Source organism: Leucoraja erinacea, chromosome 9 (assembly GCF_028641065.1).
Source record: "Leucoraja erinacea ecotype New England chromosome 9, Leri_hhj_1, whole genome shotgun sequence".
Classification (NCBI taxonomy): Eukaryota; Metazoa; Chordata; class Chondrichthyes; order Rajiformes; family Rajidae; genus Leucoraja; species Leucoraja erinaceus.
In genome coordinates this window covers 25745311-25767373 of record NC_073385.1, presented here as the reverse complement: position 1 = coordinate 25767373, position 22063 = coordinate 25745311, and the positions used below count along the sequence as shown (strand labels likewise).

At 42.0% G+C, this 22063-nt stretch overlaps 1 protein-coding gene across 1 annotated transcript in view; it reads left to right on the top strand.

The window, feature by feature from the left end:
- The window catches only part of mdga2a (MAM domain containing glycosylphosphatidylinositol anchor 2a), an 845563-nt gene that overhangs the window by 537417 nt on the left and 286083 nt on the right, over nucleotides 1-22063 (top strand). The window contains exon 9 of the mRNA XM_055640389.1: nucleotides 10088-10357. Coding sequence (XP_055496364.1) covers nucleotides 10088-10357 — 270 coding nt within the window. The remainder of the gene's footprint in view (nucleotides 1-10087; nucleotides 10358-22063) is intronic.

Genomic DNA, 22063 nt, shown 5'->3' with positions numbered 1-22063 from the left:
GCAAATATCCATATCATGGGCAATAGGGTGATTTCACGAAAGGTCACTGGATCATAGATCCTCACCCACGTGACCGCAAAATCCAACTAGGGTACAAACGTCACTTCCAGTACATGTTATTGATGCTGAAAACGCGTACTTTCAAACCTGTTAAAAACCGCGAAAACGGCCCGTTTTTGAGCTGTAAATAACTGTGCCAGTCGGGGTGACCGCAAGGCACAGCTATCTTACTTTAGAGTCCAGAAGATAAAGAAAAACGAAGGTAAAGACAAGAGAGAGCTGAAGGGAAAATAACAGTGGAAGTTGTTGGCCGTGCAGATATAAAGATCGAAAATATCGAGAATTATCGCGTTTGCTCACTACATTTCATCAAAACTAAGGCATTATTGATGTTTTGATGAAATGCAGTGAGCAAACACGATAAAATCCCGATATTTTCGATCTTTATATCTGCACGGCCAACAACTTCCGCTGTTATTTTCCCTTCAGCTCTCTCTTGTCTTTACCTTCGTTTTTCTTTATCTTCTGGACTCCAAAGTAAGATAGCGGTGCCTCGTGGTCACCCCGACTGGCACAGTTATTTACAGCTCAAAAACAGGCCGTTTTCGCGGTTTTTAACAGGTTTGAAAGTACGCGTTTTCAGCATCAATAACATGTACTGGAAGTGACGTTTGTACCCCATTTGGATTTTGCGGTCACATGGGTGAGGATCTATGATCCAGTGACCTTTCGTGAAATCACCCTATAGCCAGGAGAAGCCCATTTGTAACATTTGGCCAGTGTGTGTGTTTATTTGTCATACACACTGACCAAAAGTAAAAAGAATATTTCCAATAAATAATTACGAGATTTCACCAGTTTTTGCGGGGAGAATTGCACTATGCATTGAAAGATCTCTCTCTCAGGAAGACTGAAGGCATTTAGTAAAAAGCATACAAACAAAAAGCAATAAGATAGAAGCCAAAATAAACGCAAACATTCAGAGCCCCTGTGCTGTTCTCCAACAAAAAATCGCCTGCCGCCTTGTATTTGTTCACATCTCCCATCCCATCATCGTCTCCTTCTCAATGGTTCAAGTTCAAGTTCCCAATTATTGCCACATACACCAATTAAGCTACAGTGATATTTGAGTTACCATATAGCCGTACAAGTAAAAAAGAACACAGTACACAATACATTTAACATAAACATCCACCACAGTGGAATCCACATTCCTCACTGTGATGGAAGGTAATAAAGTTCAGTCATCTTCCTCCTTTCTTCACCCGTGGTGGTCGGGGCTTTTGAACCCTCAACACTGCCATTGCCGACGGTCCGCTGTTCAAGCCCTCTCGTCGGGATGATGGAAACTCCGGCGTCGGGACGGATCGGAACACTCCGCTCCATGGAGCTCCCGTGTCGGCCTCTTCTTACCGGAGACCGCGGCTTCACGGTTTTAAAATCCACAGGCCCCAAGGTCCGATCACTTCCACAGCGATCCTTGGCAAAGGATCCCCGGCTCCGCGATGGTAAGTCCGCGCCACGCTTGCGGCTTGAAGCTCCGGGCCGGTCTCCAGGAAAGGCTGCACCAATCCAAGTTGTTAGGCCGCGGAGGGATGGCAGGGAACGGAGATGCGACACGGAGAAAGATCACATTTCCATCGAGTTAAGTGAATGAAAGTCGAGGTAAGTGACCCTATTCCACATCCCCCCACCCCCCACATAAAACAAACCGAGTAACATTAAAACATACATTTAAGACACACCGAATATAACAAAAAAAGTCAAAATGGCACACAGGCTGCTGGGGAGGCTGCCATCATGGCGCCACCCGGTGGTGATAGAAGCCAAAATAAACGCAGGTTCCATCTGCCAATTGTCTTTCCCATCTGATTCCTCCTGTCACATAGCAGCGGTGGAGGGAATGAATGCTAAAGGTGCTCGTTCAGCTAGGCTTCAAGGTTTGGTTTAGTTTAGAGTTACAGTGTGGAAACAGGACTTCTGCCCACCGAGTCCATGCTGACCAGTGATCACCCAAACACTAGTTCTATCCTACACACGAGGGACAATTTACAGAAGCCAATACACCTGCAAACCTGCTCTTTCTTGTCCCTTCCCTTAATAATTTTCTCAAAATCTATTCTAACGTACATTTGTCCAAGTCTAATCTTTCATTTCATCTCTCAATCTAATTATTTGCACCTTTCTGCTGTGTTATCAATTGTTTTATTGGACCAAAGTGTTTTTGTAAATCAGTTTTCCCTGTTGCTGTCTTAAAGATGACCAAATCTGTCAGTATGTCAGTGTTTAAGCCCAGCTTTCCCCAAATGATTCTTGGATCAGTATTATGTGAAAAGACTGGAGAGGCTAAGGTTATACTCAAAGCAAAAAAGTAAATTGGAAGATTATGAAACTTCAACCTGCATTATCCATTTTTGTTAGTAGGTTGTTTATACTAACAGAGGGTTAGTTGCCAGAGGACCTGGATTTAAGGTTTGTAGCAAAATCCTGGCACCAGTATGTGAAATTTCTTTATACAGTGAGCTGTTCCAACTTGGAACAAATTGGGAAAAAAGGTGGTGAAGCAAGTTCCGTTATACCTTTCAAAAGCAAATTGTAAATGTTCTCAAATGGAGAGAGCTGCTCTGTTTTTGGTGAAGAGCAAAGCCCTGGAGGGATTGGAGAACTTTTAAAGTGCTATTACACCTGTGGAGTTGTATTTAGTGATATGTTATAGTATGATTCATTAATAAGGCATCTTTTCCAACCCCAGAAAGTCCCAAAGTATCTCAAAGGCAATAAATCACATTGAATTGGTCATTGCTATTATATTGGGAGAAGTGTCAGCTAATTGCACACAAAAGGGTCTCCACAACAAATGTTTATTGATTCACAGATAATCTGCATTCATCTTGTGGTGCCTGTGTGGAATGGTGGTGGCTGAGGTATCAGGCGAATGTGCTGAACATCCTTATAAAGCCTGATGCCTGTAATGGATTCACTTTGATAACCCAGAAGCTCAACAGTTTAACATCTTGCCAGGGGTAATACAATGACACAGTTGGTAGAGCTGTTGTCTCACACCATGGGTTATATCTTGATCTTGGCTGCTGTCTGTGTGGAGTTTGCACATGGGTTTCCTCTGGGCGCTCTGATTTCCTCCCACATTCAAAAGGTGTCTAGGTTTGTAGGTTAATTGGCCTCGTGGCAATTTTGGTGGAGGATGAGAACCTGGGGTAAGTCAAGTCAAGAGTGTTTTATTGTCATGTGTCCCAGATAAGACAATTAAATTATTGCTTGCTGCAGCACAACAGAATATGTCAACATAATACAGAACAGGAGATAAAAGTTCAGTGTGTCTATATATATATATATACACAATAAATAAACAGATGAAGTGCAATAGGCTGTTATTGTTCAGAGTTTGTTTGATGGCATGTTTTAGAGTGAGTACTGTGGGGGCTGTAGCTAGCCCTGAGGACCTGGATGTTCCTGATTGTTAACGAGTACCTTCTTTCCACCCAAACGGACAGATGAGTATGTGGATGAGAAAGTCGAAGATGGGTTTGCAGAGGGATGTCGGCAGCCAGATTTGAGCAGCTTGCGATATCCCTTCGATGGAGGATGATGGTATCTGAGCCGCCGATGCTGTACTGGGCAATGGTCACAACTTTCTGCATTCTTTTCTGCTCCTGGGCGTTCAAGTTACCAAACCAAGCCACGATGCAACCAGTCAGTATGCTTTCTACTGTGCACCAGTAGAAGTTCGAGAGAGTCCTCCTTGACATACCGACTCTCCGTAATCTTCTCAGGAAGTAGAGGCGTTGATGTGCTTTCTTTATGATTGCATCAGTGTGCTGGGACCAGGAAAGTTCTTCGAAAATATCAAACGTGGTTGAATTTGAAGTTCGATCTTTTCCACCTGATTTGACTGTATAAGCGGGAAGCTGGAACAGTTTGTGGGTCCCTATTTACCCCTTGCTTAGAAAGTCCACAATCATTAGACATGGGTAAATTTGCTGGTGTTGAGAGTCACAAGCCTAGTTGTTGTGGTCGGCACATTTGAACATTCGGTTTGACCTGCTTCACGCCCTGATTACTCACTATCAGTGAATCGTCCCACAATAACTTTGGTATAGTTAAAAACTTGATGATGGAGTTTGCGCTATATCCGGCTAGCGCATTGTCAAGCGTTTAGAGTTAGTACTGAGCATTGGGCTGAGCCACGCAGCCTTGAGGAGCTAAATGCTGATTGTTAACGAGGATGACTTACATTTCCAGGAAGGAGAGAGTTGAAATGACTGTGGTATGTCTTTTGATGAAAGTCGAGGATCCCATTGCAGAGGGATTGCACAGAGACCCAGATCTGAGAGCTTGGTAACCAGCTTGGAGAGGATGATGGTATTAAACGCCGGGCTGTAGTCCATGAATAACAGCCTGACATACGAGTTTTTGTTGTCCAAATGGTCCAGAGCGGAGTGGAGAGCCAGTGAGATTGCATCTACTGTTGACCTGTTGTAGCGGTAAGCGAACTGCAGTGGGTCGAGGTTTTTGTCGAGGTAGGAGTTGATATGCGCCATAATCAACCTCTCAAAGCATAGAACTTAGAACCAGTGTGAACAGTGATCAATTTTGTTGCTACGGATTCAGTGAGCTGGTTTCCACGTTGTATCTTTCAGTCATTCAATCAAAAGTTGGTTGAAGGATGCTAGTGCGAACCTTACAAGGCCACCCAATTTTACTGTATAAGCGGGAAGCTGGAACAGTTTGTGTTTCACTATTTTCTACTGCATTAGATAAGCCACATTAGCATTAGACATGGGTAAATGATTGCCAATAAATATTGGTTTTAGTGTCACAAGCCTAGTCTCGAGGTCGGACGTTTGAACTGCATGGTTTGACCTGCCATCACGCAATGTCAATTACTGACTAGGTTTTAATGTTCACAATAACTTAGGGGATTTTAAAATATCGTGAGCAATCGCTTAGCCGGCCTAGCATGAAATTGTTGCAAAATGTAGAATTATTTCTGATTATTGAAGTGAGCCATGGAAGAATATTCCTATTGCTGTGAGGGATAAATGCATTCTGTGTGATGAGAACCAGCAAAAGCTATCTTATTAACTCTTCAGGAAGGAGAGAGTTGAAAATGACTAACTATTTGCCTCTTTTGATGAGACTCTTGTTCTCCCACAACTGGTCATTCCACACAAGCATTTACCATCCATATAATCCATGTTGAGAGTTTGACTGATATGTAGGAAAATACATTTTCTAGGGCTATAAAAGAAATGCCTCCTTACAAATAGATTTTGATTGATAAAATTATTACAAGCTGTAGTGTTGATGTGGAGAGTGAGACAATATTTTGTCTGCACTGTTGGAAATTGGGAACAAAAGCTTTTGAAATTTCATTTTCGGTATTGAATCCAAACACGTAATGTAATTTCATTGAAATAGCCTGAGTGGGCCAGCTTTAACAAGTGACCCTTGAATGATCAATTTCAAGGGAAAATGCAGCACTTTTAGCTCTACGCTATTACCCAGCACAGAAAATAGCAGTGGATGTTTCACCAAAACACTATAGCATCTAATGGATAGCCATTTTGTTTCCATAATGAAAGAAATTCTTTTCATTCCAAAATAAGTTGTCAGAAATTCTGAGGCTCTTCTATGCTAGCAATTATATTCAAAAGGAATCAAAGATGGTACAATTGCAAAAAAAAAAGGCTTATTGTACTTGCATCTATTCATAACATGTCTGGCTTCAATTGCTTGTGACCTTTTAGCTTGGACATTAAGCCACTGATTGTTTATACACAATATATTTATTGCAGCTTTTACTTCCAAAATAACAGCATCGTCAGAGTCATGGTGCATGGTTCACACGACTATTGGCAAAGTCTAATTTCAATGAAAAAAGTTATTATTTATTCTCCCATTACACACTCTGCATAAACATCATTTGTAAAATGAGTTTTACAGTGGATTATTTTATAATTGCAGTATTAACAAGCAAAAAGGTGACCTTACTTTGGCCAATGTACTCAAACCTATTGAAGAGCTGACGACTGCTGTTTGATTATTGAGGTTTAACGATTCAGGAAATGATTTTGTTGTGGTAGAACGGTTATTATATTTTCAGCGGATATCATGCACAAATTTCCCTATGTCTTTATTTATTTATTTTGTATTCACTGCAAACTGACTCAATGCATGAAATAATACAGCTGAATCAGGGCTTATTTTTATTCCAAGCAATAGAATTGGCTGAAGGTGTGCAGATTCAGACGGTTCACTTTTCATTTTATGATTGTGTTCTGTACTGCACCACATTGTAATGGAGTGCTGCACTGCCGGAAGCACTTGCTCAGCTGAGACATTAAACTGAGGGTCATTTCGGATTTGGAATCTCATCACACAGCAGGGGAAACAGGCCCTTCGGGCCCAACTTGCCCTCACCGGCCTGCCATGTCCCATCACAGCGCACTAGTCCCACCAGCCTGCGTTTGGCATTGATCCCTCCCCCGCCTGGGCTATCCAGGTGTACTAAGAATTAAAGTGTTTCTTACATAAAAGCCCTCCAAACTAACTGACTTGTTTTTTGTATAAAAATTTAAGATGTCTGGCGTCTCCCAAAATCCAGGGAAAAGGCAGCCACAAAAGTATTAAACCTGGGTTGTACCGTGGGTCATTTTGGGTCATTTTTGGCCAAAATATGGTGCGAAGGACATCCCGAAAAAATAAACGTGTTTTCGGAGGTTTGGCTTTACGGTTTCGGGCTAACACCGGGGAAAAGGTTGTGCCTGTACTCAAATTTTGGAAAAATGCTCCAATACCAACAATAAAAATGTGGATTTCAAACATGTTCGAAACACTACACCTGGAAGAGATGAGACTCCTCCTAGCCTGCAAAGCAGACCACTTCCAAAAGACGTGGTCTGCATTTATGGAACTATTATAAGGTGCAATAGTAATTTAAAATATAAATGGTACCAGGATCTGGTAACGGGGGGTATAAAATAAAAAATAAAAACACGGTTGGTATATCCTTTTTTGCGGAGTTTTGTGTTATAATAGAGCGATTGTTTTTCCTTTTTTTTCTTTTCTTTCTAGGGTCTATTTTCTTTCTTTTCTTCCTTCTATAACGTCTTCCCTAAGGGGCTTTCTTCTCTCAACACTTTCCTGCACCTTCACGATTCTTGCTCACTTTCCTTACTTCTTTTATTTCTACCTTTTTTTAAAGCTCGAAAAACGAAGTGGTACAACAAATGTAATAAGATATATGTGATGTGTATTACAGTAATTTACTGTACTTCTAATAAAAATAAAATATTAAAAAAATAAAATAAATGTTTTTTAAATGTTGCGCTAATACCTGCATCAACGACGTCCTCCAGCATACCCATACACCCACCATCCTTTGTGTGAAAAAGTTACCTCTCAGATTCCCATTAAATCTTTCCCCCAAAACCTTAATCTTGATTCCCCTACTCTGGGCAAGAGAATCTGTGCATCTACCCGACCCATTCCTCTCATGATTTTGAAGATCACCCCTCATCCTCCTGCGCTCCAAGGAATTGAGTCCTAGCCTACTCAACCCCTCCCTATTGCTCAGGCCCTCAACCCCTGGCAACATCCTCGGAAATCTTCTCTGCAACCTTTCCAGCTTGACAATATTTTCCTGCATTTAGCCCACATCCCTCTAAATATTTTCGGTACCTGTACCTGTGTCATGTGCCTGTACCTGGTTCCTACTTCTGTTCTGGCAACGTTTTCCCTTTCGCAACATTTAACGCACAGCGACAGAATTGCATGGTTTCAGTAGTAGGGATGATAGAAGCAAGGACATGGGCCAGGATTGTGTTGGATTAACCATCGCTGAAAGTAATATTATCAACACAAAATGTTGATAGCAAATGAGCTGTGTCATGGAGGTTGGGTTTGCTGATGTTATAGAGTGGAAGTGGATGGTTTTGGTCAGTCATTGGAAATGCGATCAGAAGTTCATCTCAGAGACGAATAGGCCAAGAAGTGGGTAAATCCTGGATTTTATTCTCTCACAGTAACCAAATAGAAGGATGGAGTCAGTGGCCACAGAACAGATTTTCACTGGAGCAAAGACAAAATTTTCAATCTTCCTCAGGATCAACACTGTTTTCTTGACGATTAAGATTTAAAGATTGTGCAATAAAGTGGGAGGGTCATGTTAAAATTGTACAAGGCATTGGTGAGGCTAATTTTGGAGTATGGTGTACAATTTTGGTCGCCTAATTATAGGAAGGATGTAAACAAAATAGAGAGTGTACAGAGGAGATTTACTAGAATGTAGCCTGGGTTTCAGCAACTAAGTTACAGAGAAAGGTTGAACAAGTTAGGGCTTTATTCTTTGGAGCGCAGAAGGTTAAGGGGGGACTTGATAGAGGTCTTTAAAATGATGCGAGGGATAGACAGAGTTGACGTGGATAAGCTTTTCCCACTGAGAGTAGGGAAGATTCAAACAAGGGGACATGACTTGAGAATTAAGGGACAGAGGTTTAGGGGTAACATGAGGGGGAACTTCTTTACTCAGAGAGTGGTGGCTGTGTGGAATGAGCTTCCAGTGAAGGTGGTGGAGGCAGGTTCGTTTTTATCATTTAAAAATAAATTGGATAGTTATATGGACGGGAAAGGTATGGAGGGTTATGGTCTGAACGCAGGTGTATGGGACTAGGGGAGAATACGTGTTCGGCACGGACTAGAAGGGTCGAGATGGCCTGTTTCCGTGCTGTAATTGTTATATGGTTATATGGTTATATGGTAATTGGGAGTGAGTTGTCCAATGTCAAATCTGATTTTTTTTAAAAAAACTAAAAAGGAAAGTAGTTAGATTAAGAGAGGAAAAGAACAATAGAATGAAAAGGTGAAGGGAACATAAATTTACAATATAACATTTCTACCAATGTTCAGAAGCTGAAAGATTGAAACCTCACATTTTTAATATTTCACTTTCTATGCCAAAATTTTGATTGGTATTCATTAATGTAACATGTTGTTAAAAGGATAAATATGTTTTTAATCATTATTCTTAACTTTCTGTGAGGCATTTAATGGGAAGCTAATGGGCAATTAATGTGTAAATGTAACAACTTCATGAAAATCATTGCGAGGTGAAGGGCGAGAGGTGTTTTCTGCAAAGTAAATGGCAAAGCTGTTCAAATCATCCAGTAATTAGTTTAGTTTTGTGATACAGCGGGGAAACAGGCTCTTCGGCCCACCGAGTCTGCACCGACCAGTGATTGCCGCACATTAACATTATCGTATGCACACATTTTTTACATTGATACCAATCCAATTAACCTACAATTAAATTGTACGTCTTTGGAATGTGGGAGGAAACTGAAGATATCGGAGCAAACCCATGCGGTCAGGAGGAGGATGTACAAACTCCGTACAGACAGCACCCGTAGTCAGTAATTTATGATTTGCAAATAATTGCCAACCTCTGGGGCATGAAAAATAAACAATTAAAAGTGTGAAGTATAATCCCTTCAGGTTCCACATCTCGTCTCCCTACAAGTTGCTGGCTGATTTGAATATTCCAATCTGCGTGCATCTTCCTGAAGCTGTTACTTTGAACAGCCTCACTCAATATTTCTGGAACCATTTTGAGACCCTTTCAATAGGTGTTATAAGCTGCTGAAAAAATATGAATGTTTCTTTCTGTTTCATCATTTAATCCATGCAACTTCCATTGCAAATCTTAAATGAAATCTTAAATATCGAATGCAGTCTCTGTTGGTTAAATAATTTGGAAAAGAAAGCAAAGGTAAGTGATAGACATAAAGTGCTGGAACGACTCAGCGGGTCAGGCAGCACGTCTGGGGAAAAGGAACAGGTGACGTTTCAGGTCGGAACCCTACTTTTTCTGACCCGCAATGTTACCTAGTCCTTTTCTCCAGAGATGTTGCGTGACCCGCCGAGTTGCGCAAGCAATTTTTGGCTATCTTCGGTATAAATCAGCATCTGCAGTTCCTTCCAACACAAAGATGTGATATCTATGCAAATTATTTGTTCACCATGCAGACTTAAGCTTATAGTGACCCAAGTGTGTTTGTCAATTTTGCAGACCCACCCAGCGTGGAGCCCATGTTTCTGGAGATTCGGCAGGGCCAAAACCGGAGTATCACCATGACCTGCAGAGTGCTGAAAGCGTATCCAACACGTGTGCTGACCTTTGAGTGGAAACTGGGAAATAAGATTTTATTAACGGGGCGCTTTGAGTCCCAAGATTATACACAGATCAGAGTGGACAATCTCTCCAAAGACAGCTATGGAGTTTACAACTGCAGCATCATGAACGAGGCAGGTGCTGGCACGTGCAGCTTCCTTGTCACAGGTACCCATCTCATTGTTTACATGTTGCTACTGTGATTTAGCAAAAATAATTTCTCATCTGCTGTTGTCTGTTCTGCTGGGGAGATCCACTCTGTTGTGGGTTTTGTTTCTGCAATCATTTTTCTAATCTAGGAACATATTAGCTTCATTTCTAGTTGTATGAACATGGCTTTATTTTACTACCATCAATATAGGTCTCAACTGCAGCGGATTAAAGATCTTTGTTGTCTGAACCCTAAATATAAACTATGTTAGATTAATAACGAACATTAAAAGTGATTAATATTAATTCCTTTTACCTATTGTATCAGATGACAGAGATAATTGAAATAGACTTCAGTGTCTCTATTGCAATAGCATCGTAAACATTTTCGAGGTTTACCATTATCATTGGTGAGTATAACTTTTCTGCACATAATTTAGGAAGTATTCATTTTAAAATGAAAATACCAAAGCCTGTTGGAGTTGGAGGTTTTCACAGAAAAAGACATACAGGACTAGATACATTAGAAGATCAAAGAGTCTTGTGAGAATGTTAAATTGAAGGTAAGCTGGAAAACTGATAAATTCAAAGGATCCTATCATTATTGTTGCAGTTTTGAGGTGGTTTAGATATTGTGGGTGCTCTGGTTATCATTTTCCAAAGTTCTATTGATTCTAGAATTGTCCCTGTGGATTGGAGGATGACAACTGTGACCCCACTATTTTAAAAAAGGTGGAGATCAAACTGGAAACCACCACCTTATATGCACCAAAAAGGTCCCACACAAGAGATTAGTGTGCAAAATTAGAGCACATGGTATTGAGGGTAGGGTATTGACATGGATAGAGAACTGGTTGGCAGACAGGAAGCAAAGAGTAGGAATTAACGGGTCCTTGTCAGAATGGCAGGCAGCGACTAGTGGGGTGCCGCAAGGCTCGGTGCTGGGACCCCAGTTATTTACAACATATATTAACGATTTAGACGAGGGAATGAAAATTGATATCTCCAAGTTTGTGGATGACACAAAGCTGGGTGGCAGTGTGAGCTGCGATGAGGGCGCTATGAGGCTGCAGGGTGGCTTGGATATGTTGGGTGAGTGGGCAGAGGCATGGCAGATGCATTGCAATCTGGAAAAATGTGAGATTATCCACTTTGGTGGCAAGAACAGGAAGGCAGATTATTATCTGAATGGTGTCAGATTAGGAAAAGGGGAGGTGCAATGAAACCTGGGTGTGCTTGTACATCCGTCACTGAAAGTAAGTATTTAAGAAGGAACTGCAAATCGAAGGTAGACAAAACTGCTGGAGAAACTCATCGGGTGAAGCAGCATCTATGGAGCGAAGGAAATAGGCAACGTTTTGGGCCAAAATCCTTCTTCAGACTGATGTAGACTGATGTAGGGTGGGGGGGGGAGAAGAAAGGAGAAAGGAAGAGGAGGAGCCCGAGGGCTGAGGGAGAGCTGAGAAGGGGAGGAGACAGCAAGGGCTACCGGAAATTGGAGAAGTCAATGTTTATGCCGCTAGGGTGCAAAATGCCCAAGCGGAATATGAGGTGCTGCTCCGGTGGTGCTCACTCTGGCCATGGAGGAGGCCCAGGACAGAAAGGTCGGATTCGGAATGGGAGGGGGTGTTGAAGTGCTGAGCCACCAGGAGATCAGGTTGGTTATTGCGAACCGAGCGGAGGTGTTCGGCGACATGATCAGCAAGCCTATGCTTGGTCTCACCGATGTAGATCACTGACATCCAGGAGGGCAAATACTATGTTGACCTTTATTACGAGATGATTTGACTCCAGGTGTAAGTAAATCTTATTGCAATTGTTCAGGGTCTTGGCAAGACTGCAGCTGGAGTATTTATATATAGTTTTAGTCTCCTTCCAAAGAGCTTGACATGCTAAATTCAGGAAGAATGATTTTCCTGACTAGGGAATTTTTGGACGGGTAGAGGCATAGATTTGAAGATAAAGTGTATTTTCCGGAGTAAGACTAAGCTGAGAGAACTTACAGTTCATTTTGCACAGAGAGTGGTAAAGAGCTTTGGAATTCTAACTATCCCAGAGGGCTTTGGACTGGGAATATTGGACACTGGAGGCATATTTTCAGATAAAGATTAGGCCAGTAAGACTAAGCTGAGGAGCTAAATGGGCTTTGCCCAATGAGTGGTTTCCCTTTGTCAGTCTCTATCAAGAACAGAGCTTTGGTGAAATGTCTGGACATGGAGGGGATCTAGAGATATAGGGAGAGAGTGTGGGAAAACAAAGCTGAAGTAGGAGATCAGTGAAGGTCTTGATGAATAATCAAAGGGCCTGGTGGCCAATTCCTGCTCTGCTTCCTATTTCTTATTTTTTCTGTTGACTGAAACGAGATGAGCCTGTGTTTGGAATATCACAGCAACCAGTCTCAGAACTGGGGTACACAAAATTGCTGGAGAAACTCAGCGGGTGCAGCAGCATCTATGGAGCGAAGGAAATGAGCGACGTTTCGGGCCGAAACCCTTCTTCAGAACTGGGTCAGCTAATTCATTCCAAGGAACAGTATGAAGTAACTACTATCTAACCTCACCCAGGGGTTGCAAGGCGATGCTATGTTGGTTTTCCAGGCATGAACAGGAAAAGCCCTGATACATAATGAGCCAAAATAATAGACTACCAACTGGAAAAAGGGATAAAAAGCTTCATTTTTCACCCCCAACTAGATTGGGGATAGAAACTTGGCAAAATAGTGACATTTTTTTTGTTATGATTACATCCTGGATTTGGCTAATGGGACACATTCTTAGAAACATAGAAACATAGAAAATAGGTGCAGGAGTAGGCCATTCGGCTCTTCGATATGATCATGGCTGATCATCCAACTCAGTATCCTGTACTTGCCTACTCTCCATACCCCCCGATCCCTTTAGCCACAAGGCCACATCTAACTCCCTCTTAAATATACCCAATGAACTGGCCTCAACTACCTTCTGTGGCAGAGAATTCCAGAGATTCACCACTCTCTGTGTGAAAAATGTTTTTCTCATCTCGGACCTAAAGGATTTCCCCTTTATCCTTAAACTGTGACCCCTTGTCCTGGACTTCCCCAACATTGGGACCAATCTTCCTGCATCTAGCCTGTCCAACCCCTTAAGAATTTTGTAAGTTTCGATAAGATCCCCCCTCAATCTTCTAAATTCTAGCGAGTACAAGCCGAGTCTATCCAGTCTTGAACATAAAACACTTGGAGCACTTATATACACTTGTCCAGTTGCAAACAAAGGTGTATTAAAGGTAAAAGTAACAATGGCATTTTTTAAACCACTCCAGACCAATTTTTAAAGTATGCTCATAATTGATTTGTTGAACAAATTGCAGATGTTACAAGAATACAATCAATGTATTTTAAAAAGAACAAAATACATAGGTCAACGTATTTTGTTTGCCAGTGCTGTGCTCATTTAAAATACGTTGTGCCTTCACAGAAACCAATCTTAAAAGTCGTTTCACAAGTAAGGCTGATAATGTCAAAGGGAAGAGGGCTAAAAATCTGATTGCATAGCAATGTTTTTTTTTTAAAGTAAAATGCTATTGAAAATGCAGTTAGGACAAAAATACTCAATAATGACCATTTCTTGGTCATTTTGCATTCCTCTGGAAATTTAACTGAGCTGTTCACAGCAGGAATTGCTACAAACACATATATACAAACATCTAATTAAGAGCAGGAATAGACCATTTTGTCCCTCGAGCCTCCTTCACTATTGAATAAGGTCACGGCCGATTTGACTTTAAGCTCAACTCCACTTTCCTGTTCCTACATAATAATATTTAATCATCTCACTTGTCAGGTATTTTCTGTGCCAATAGCCGTGTAACAAAGAGAGTTGAAAAGACTCACGATTATCGACGGGAGAAAAAAGTTGCCTGAGTTTAATCCTAAATGGACAATACCTTATTTCTAAATGATGATCACCTTTCTCAATCATCCACAAAAGGTAGCATTAGCCTTCCTAATTTCTTATTGTAACTGCAAATTAGTTATTTGCAAATTGAGCACTGGGAACCTGGACCCCCCCCCGCCAAAGTGCTCAGTTGGGGGTGGGAGAATGGGAGTCAATAATTTAAGTGCTTGCTACAGCCTGACTGAGTTGTGCTTCTGGTGCGGTGGTTAGGCAGGTGTACTGTGAATTAAATGCTCATTTGAGTCACTGATTTAAAAAAAAATACTTTCCAAAAATCATGTAATGAAGTATGATTTTCTGCAGGATTGGTGTAATTATTTTAAATGATACAGGTAATCTTGTGAACACTCCTCCAGTGAAATAAATGAATCAATCTTCTGCCTGTTTTAGCCATTGAATAGTCTTATGGTTTGGCTGCACAGTATGTACTGTACAAAGATCATGAATGGAGCAGGCCAGTTCTGGGACTAAGCATTAGCACTTGTCAAAAGCTATGGCAGGATGATATTTAAATGCTTGGCAATGAGTCCAGATACAAAAGTATTGGAAGATTTTGTTTTATAAATCCATTGTATTAAAACCAATAAGGATTCTATATCCTGACAAGTCGATGGGGCTACTAGTGAAATGAATACATAGACAATAGCATTCGGCTCTTTGAATTCACGTTGACTTTGAAAACTAAATATAGAAGCATTCTTTATGCTAAGTGAATTCATTTTGCAGGAAAACACAATTTGCTACTGCACAACTTCTGGAGTTGGACAGTAGTGTTTCTGACAACATTTAGATGAAATGGATAAATAGCTCTTATAGTGTAGAATAAAAGGGGGCACAAAGTGCTGGAGCAACTCAGCAGGTCAGGCAGCAGCTCTGAAGGTGACGTTTCGGGTGAGGACCCTTCTTCAGAAGTGTGTTAACTCTTTTTTGTGTAGAACAGTATAGAGTCATTTCTTAACACTTAACTTCTCATTGTCCAAAGCATTAAAGAAAATAAGGACACACAAGTAAATGCAGATCCTGGAATCTGGTATAAAACACAAAGTGCTGGAGTAACTCAGCACATCAGGCAGCATCTCTGGAGGACAGGGATAGTTGACATTTTGGATTGGTACTCTTCTCCAGAAAATAAGGGATTTGCAATATGCCCAATCAGTCAGATTGCCCAAAGAATGAATAAAAAAACATCAGAATGTCTGATACTGCTCTGGAATCAATTAAACTTGGGACTGCATTAGTTGGGCCAGAATTTCCAATTGAGCAATTGAACTTGAAGGGTCACATGCAGGAATGTAAATAAAATCATGAACTGAATAGTACTCAGGATGCGTTGCATTTTGGATACACCCTTCCATATTGCTTGCACGTTTGCACTTACCATTGAAAGGCACATAGCTTTAAATGTCCTTCTAGTCTTCCTGCTACACCCAATGCTTGAAGTGGTGCGATCTGTAAGCAGTGGCTGGACCTTGGGGAACACCGCCCAGTACGGAGTTTGTACGTTCTCACCGTGGGCTGGGTGAGTTTTCTTCGAGATTTTCTGTTTCCTCACACACTCCAAAGACGCACAGGATTGGAGGTTAATTGGCCAGGTATGAGTGTAAATTGTCCCTCAACGCAGCAATATGACCACGGGGCGATGAAAGGCCCCGAAAACGGGCTGATTCAAGCTCCACGCTATGATCTTTGCTCCACCAGAACGTCTCCCTTCTCCAATCACCGCGCTCTATCCTTAGTCCCACCCCCCCTACTTCCGCCTCTGACCGACACCTCCCTCCTCCAATCATCGCGCTGAATCATCATGTCCCACCTCCCCCCCGCTTGCTGACCGACATCTTTCTTGTCCAATCGGCACCCTCGATCATCAGTCCCACCCGCAGTGTCTCGCGGAATGCGGAGATTTTTCACAGATTTTTCTTTCACCGAATTTCAAAATCTGGATAACAAAACATGTGGTGGATTGTCCCCCACCAATCAAAACATGAGGGGGCCATGTCCACCCTGATCCCCCCCCCCCCAGGTTTTCCCCTCATGACCAGTTGGATATTAGTGGTACAATGTGCAAGTAGAATACAGAGTAAATAATGCAAGCTCCTTGGTTACTATTCCGTATAGATGAATGGAAATGGAGTGGGCAAGTTGCCTTTGTTCTGGGCGTGCGACTGTTGCCATCAGCTTGGACATTATGTGCTTGCCCCATCACACTAAAGCCAAAGTGATGCATCTTACTGCCTTGTGAGGGAGTGGGACAAGCTGATGTGGCAGTAAACAAAGGACCTGTCTACCACTGTTCAATCACCCTAGGATTATTCAAGGAGAACATTTTCATTTATTTTATAGTCACAGTATAAAATGTTGCAAACATTGAACATCAAAAGTAGAAGGAGTGCAAAATACAGAGAGCTTTCATCTTAACAGAGAGGGGTCCAATAAGCTGTTCCAGTACTTGTAGCTTTATTACACCTTTCACATTGGCCTCATGAATAACTCACTTCCTGTCAGAATGCAATGAACATACCTAGAAATATATTCTGGGATTCTGGAATTCCTGATAAAGTGGCTTCACAATGAACTATCAATTTATCTGAAGGAATGTTTCCTATTCCTGAAAGTATAGATCCCACAGGACGTCGTAATCAATATCCAGGCTATAAAATGGAAGCACTTTCCTAGCTGACCCCAAACCTCTACAATGACCCAGTGTGGTGTTTGAAAGATGGATGTTAGGCCTGTTGCTCTGTCATGCACTAAACCAAATAACACTTAATTGAAATACACATCAACAGGTAGAGAGGTGTGTGATGGTTGCTTTCCTCCATCAACCATCCGATGGACAAAGGCCATCTGACTGGAAATGAGAAGCTTATATCATAGCAAAAGTAATCTGCAAAACGGTTTCCCCATTCCAGCTCCAGAATTAAATGCACTGCTCTTTGCCATCTACTATATGTGTTGATAATGTAGCCGTTCTTCCAATAAATTGGCCATGCTAATTTGTGCTTGGGAAGACAGTTTGTTAGGGCTTGGCCAGCTGTCTATGAAAGATACATGTATTGCGAACGGCAACATGAAGTGGCGTCACATACCTTTAGAAAATCATTATGTTTATAAATGATACAATGTTATGTCAGCCTTAACAGCACTGCTGCCTTTGGAACTGTGCTTCAAATATAATCCTTGAGATCATTTGCAGATAAGTGGTCTGTACATTATGAAAGGTTAGAGGATTTAGAAGAGGTCCATAGATCAACCTTGCCCCGTGATGGTATGTCTGACCTTGAATGAAAATGGCTTGTTTTTAAAGAGTGAATGAAAGCATATAGAAATGATATATGTACCTAAAAATAAAAGAAAATACAAGTAAGAATAACTGAAAAGATTCTTCTTCTTGCGTATGGCGTGCACAGCCGAAAGTTGTAGGACAACTTGTGGCAAAGACAACGAGATGTGAATAGAAGGTAGACACAAAATGCTGGAGTAACTCAGCGGGACAGGCAGCATCTCTGGAGAGAAGGAATGGGTGACGTTTCGGGTCGAGACCCCTCCTCAGACGGGTCACACATTTCACCCATTCCCTCTATCCAGAAATGCTGCCTGTCCCGCTGAGTTGCTCCAGCATTTTGTGTCTACATTCGATTTAAACTAGCATCTGCAGTTCTTTCTTACACGAGATGTGAACAGAAGCAGTTTGTGCGCGCCGTGAACATAACAATGAGGAAAATAACGTACAGTAAGCAATTCAAGAAAAGTTACTATGGGATCAACACAAAGGTCGATGAAAAGGATGATAGTGGACATCTGTGATAGTGATAGGCCAAGCTGTACCAACTCACCTGGAGAATCAGACAATCAGCAGATTGTTCCATTGAAAAATGTTCAAGCACAGGTAAGGAAGAATGATTAGTGTACAGCAGGGATAATAATACCACACATTGGGTCCCCCCCCCCCCATCAGATAATGTTGTTAAACTAGCCATGAATGGTTTAGTTAACAGTAAAATCCTTGATTAGAAAAATACATATTGGTAGTGGCTCAGTTGGAAATGGAACCTCAGAAATAAACATCATCTGTCAACAGAGATATGCACACCTCGGCCATTTAATGTATTGGATGGCAGCTGCGTAACAGGTTATCTGCAGGTTGAATGTTTTGCTGACAAGGCAAAGATTTGTTGTTCATCCATCATGATCCTTGACAAGGCGGTGGTGTGCTGTCATCTCGTGCTAGTGCAGTCCTTCTGATGAAGTTACACACTTATTGGATGTGAAACTCAGGGATTTTCCCTTGTGACGATTCTGGCTTGATTTTCAAGTCAGGATGGTGTATAACTTTGAGAGAAACACGCAAGTAGTGATGTTCTTGTGCGCTTGGTGCTTTTCCATTGCAATATTGAAAGTTTTCAAGATGCTGTCGGAGAAGCCCAGGCAAACGATAGTGGTCAATTTTGTAAATAGTACACAAGACAGCCGTAGTGCACTGGTAGTGGAGGGAGTAAATGGTTAGGTAATGAATAGGGTTCCAATCTTGTATATTGCTTTATCCTGAGTGTTTCAGGTTTCTTAAATCAGTGGTCATCCAGTATTCTTTCATATTACCAACTTGTGCCTTGCAAATAGTGGAAAAGCTTTGGGGTGTGAGGGGGTGAGATATTTGCCGTAAGTTACTTGATATCGCCATTTGCAGGTATTCTAATTATATTTGACGTCCAGTTAAGTTTCCGATCAAAGTTGATCCTCAGTGTGTTAATGGCAGGGAGTCAGCAATGGTAATGCAATTGCCATTTTAACTAGCACACTGAGGTAGAGATTGTTCTCTCAAGGGAAGTCTATAATCTATATTACTAAAAGTCTTATCTTGACCACGTCTTGTTGTTCCGTATATTGATTTTAGAAAAAAACGCTGCCACTTACGGCTGTGATTACGCAGAGTCCCCCTCCGCTGCGCAGGACAAGAGGATTTTTCCCATCAAAGAAAAATAAAAGAGTTATTAGTGTTTAAAAAATGTTCAGATTCTCTCTCCTGAAAGCCACGCCCTTTCCGGAGGGACTATAAAACCCGGAAGTGTTGAGTGCTTCAGTCAGTCTCTGCAAGATGGAGGGAGCGAGAAGGTCATGTCTCTCAGTCTGAGCTGTGAATAACACTGAACACATGTCTACTAAACTGTGAGTGGTTTTACTGACCTGTCAGTGCCCTTAATGTGGTTTGAAAATATAGTTTGGAAATACTTTGGTTTGGAAATGCTAAAGCTGTGTTGCCTTTGGTTTGGAAATGCTAAAGCTGTGTTGCCTTTGGTTTGGAAATGCTAAAGCTGTGTTGCCTTTGGTTTGGAAATGCTAATTGAAGTTGCCTTGCCTAATTAAAGATGCCTTGCCTAATTGAAGTTGCCTTGCCTAATTGAAGTTGCCTTGCTTTCTATATAATTAAAAGTCTAATCTTGACCACTTCCTGTTTGCGCTTTATATTGATTTTAGAAAAAACGCTACCACTTACAGCTGTGATTTTTGGCCATCTTGCTCAGAGTCCCCCTCCGCTCATCAGGTGCCGAGGATTTTTCCCATCGATGAAAAATAAGAGTTATTAGTGTTTAAAAAATGTGCAGATTCTCTCTCCTGTCAATCATGCTATGAAGGCCACGCCCCTTCTTGTGTGAGTGGGGGAGGGACTATAAAATCCAGTAGTGTGGGCGTGGCTCAGTTGCTGCAAGATGGAGGAGAGAGAGTTCATGACTTGCTGTCTTTCGTGGCCTTGCACCCTGCTTGAAATGGTATAAAACTGCACTTGAATTTGGTGGTCTTGCACCCTGCTTGAAGTGGTAAGAAACTGCACTTGAATTTGGTGGCCTTGCACCCTGCTTGAAATGGAATTTCAAGGAATAGCCATTAGTCCACTGCCAACCCACCAGCCGTGAGTGAGTGAGCTGTCAGCACAACAGGCTTTAGTGACTGAGCTGTCAGCCCAAGAATCCATTTCGCCCCCAGTCCATACCAGCCCTCCGGAAACTAGTCACTTCAGCCCACAACACCCATACTAGTGCTCCCCCCCCCCCCCCCCCCCCCCCCCCCCCCCCCCCCCCCCCCTCTCTCACTGGCCACCAATATTGGAATTGGTGGAGAGGTGGAATATTCCGTTGGGGGATCAGCCCTCCCGTGTGATGCTGGGACACGACAGGTCCCAATTAGTCTTGTTTTTAGTAAATGTAATGAGACAGAACTGAATGGCGAGAGCATTACCTTGCTTGCTATGAAACAGCAGGAGCGGGGTAATGATTTGGGATGATCAACCATGATCATATTGAATGACATTGCTGGCTTGAATAGCCGAATGACCTCCTCCTGCACCTATTTTCTATGTTTCTATTTTCTGTTTCATACCACCATCCTAGAGGCGTGCGTGTGTGTTTATTGCAATGTTTACAGAGTACTATGTTTACCTATTCTGTTGTGCTGCAAAACAATGAGAATAAGAATCTCATTGTTCTGTCTGGGTCAATATAACAATAAAGCACTCTTGACATTGAATGAGTGTAACAAACTTGTAGATACCTGTCTCTTCCAGCCTTCTGAGTTCAGCCTGGCCACACAGTTAGCGAAAACATAGACAAGGTTCATAGTGCAGCAGAACTTAAAGTTCTCATTAAAACTCAGCAAGTACCATAAATACAATTATATAAACCCAAGCACTATGAAGTTAAGGCACACAACATGAGATTGCCAAGGATTGTGCTATGTCTTATATTACAATTTTTGTACTCTTTATCTTGTTTTAACCCATAAATATAGCTATGATATACACTCTTGACCAGGCTCTTTTGCAATTATTTATTTAACCATAAGCATTACTTGATGATTTTGGACATAACTTATTCTGAAAAAGCTGGAGTGTGGAACTGGCCCTGCAAGTTGCTTGAAGTTGCTGTGATCATCCCCCCCACCCCCTTTAATCCAAAAAACATACCAATTTCAATTTATTTGATGGAACCTTCTCTTTTGATTTCCCTCCGCAAATCTACCCACCCAAACCACCTCTGCCCCGGTAACTGCAGGAGATGTCATAGCTGTCCATATACCTCCTCCCTCACATCTATCCAGTGACACCAGCAACCCTTCCAGCTGAGACAGTGGTTCACATGCACCTCCTCTAACCTGATCTATTGCATTCAGTGCTCCCGATGTGGACTCCTTTACATTGTCGAGACCAAGCGTAGACTAGGCGGCCATCCAGCAGAACGCATGTGCTTGGTCCCTCGGGGCCTGCTGGATCTCCTAGTTGATACCATTTAATTTCCCTTCCCAATTCCAATGCTGACCTTTCAGAACTGAGCCTCCTCCACTGCCAGAGTGCCGCCACATGTAAACTGGAGGAACAGCACGTCACATTCAGCTTGGGTAGCTTACAATCCAATGGTTGAACATTGAATTCTCCAATTTTAGGTAACTAACCAGCAACAAACCTTCCCCGTCCCTTTCTGCCCATATGCCTTCTTTCACATTTTTCTCCCCTTCTCTCCATTTCTCACAGCCTTTTGTTTTCCCTTATAGAAACATAGAAAATATGTGCAGGAGTAGGCCATTCGGCCCTTCGAGCCTGCACCGCCATTCAATATGATCATGGCTGATCATCCAACTCAGTATCCTGTACCTGCCTTCTCTCCATACCCCCTGATCCCTTTAGCCACAAGGGCAACATCTAACTCCCTCTTAAATATAGTCAATGAACTGGCCTCAACTACCTTCTGCGGGAGAGAATTCCAGAGATTCACCACTCTCTGACCTTTGTCCACCCATCTGG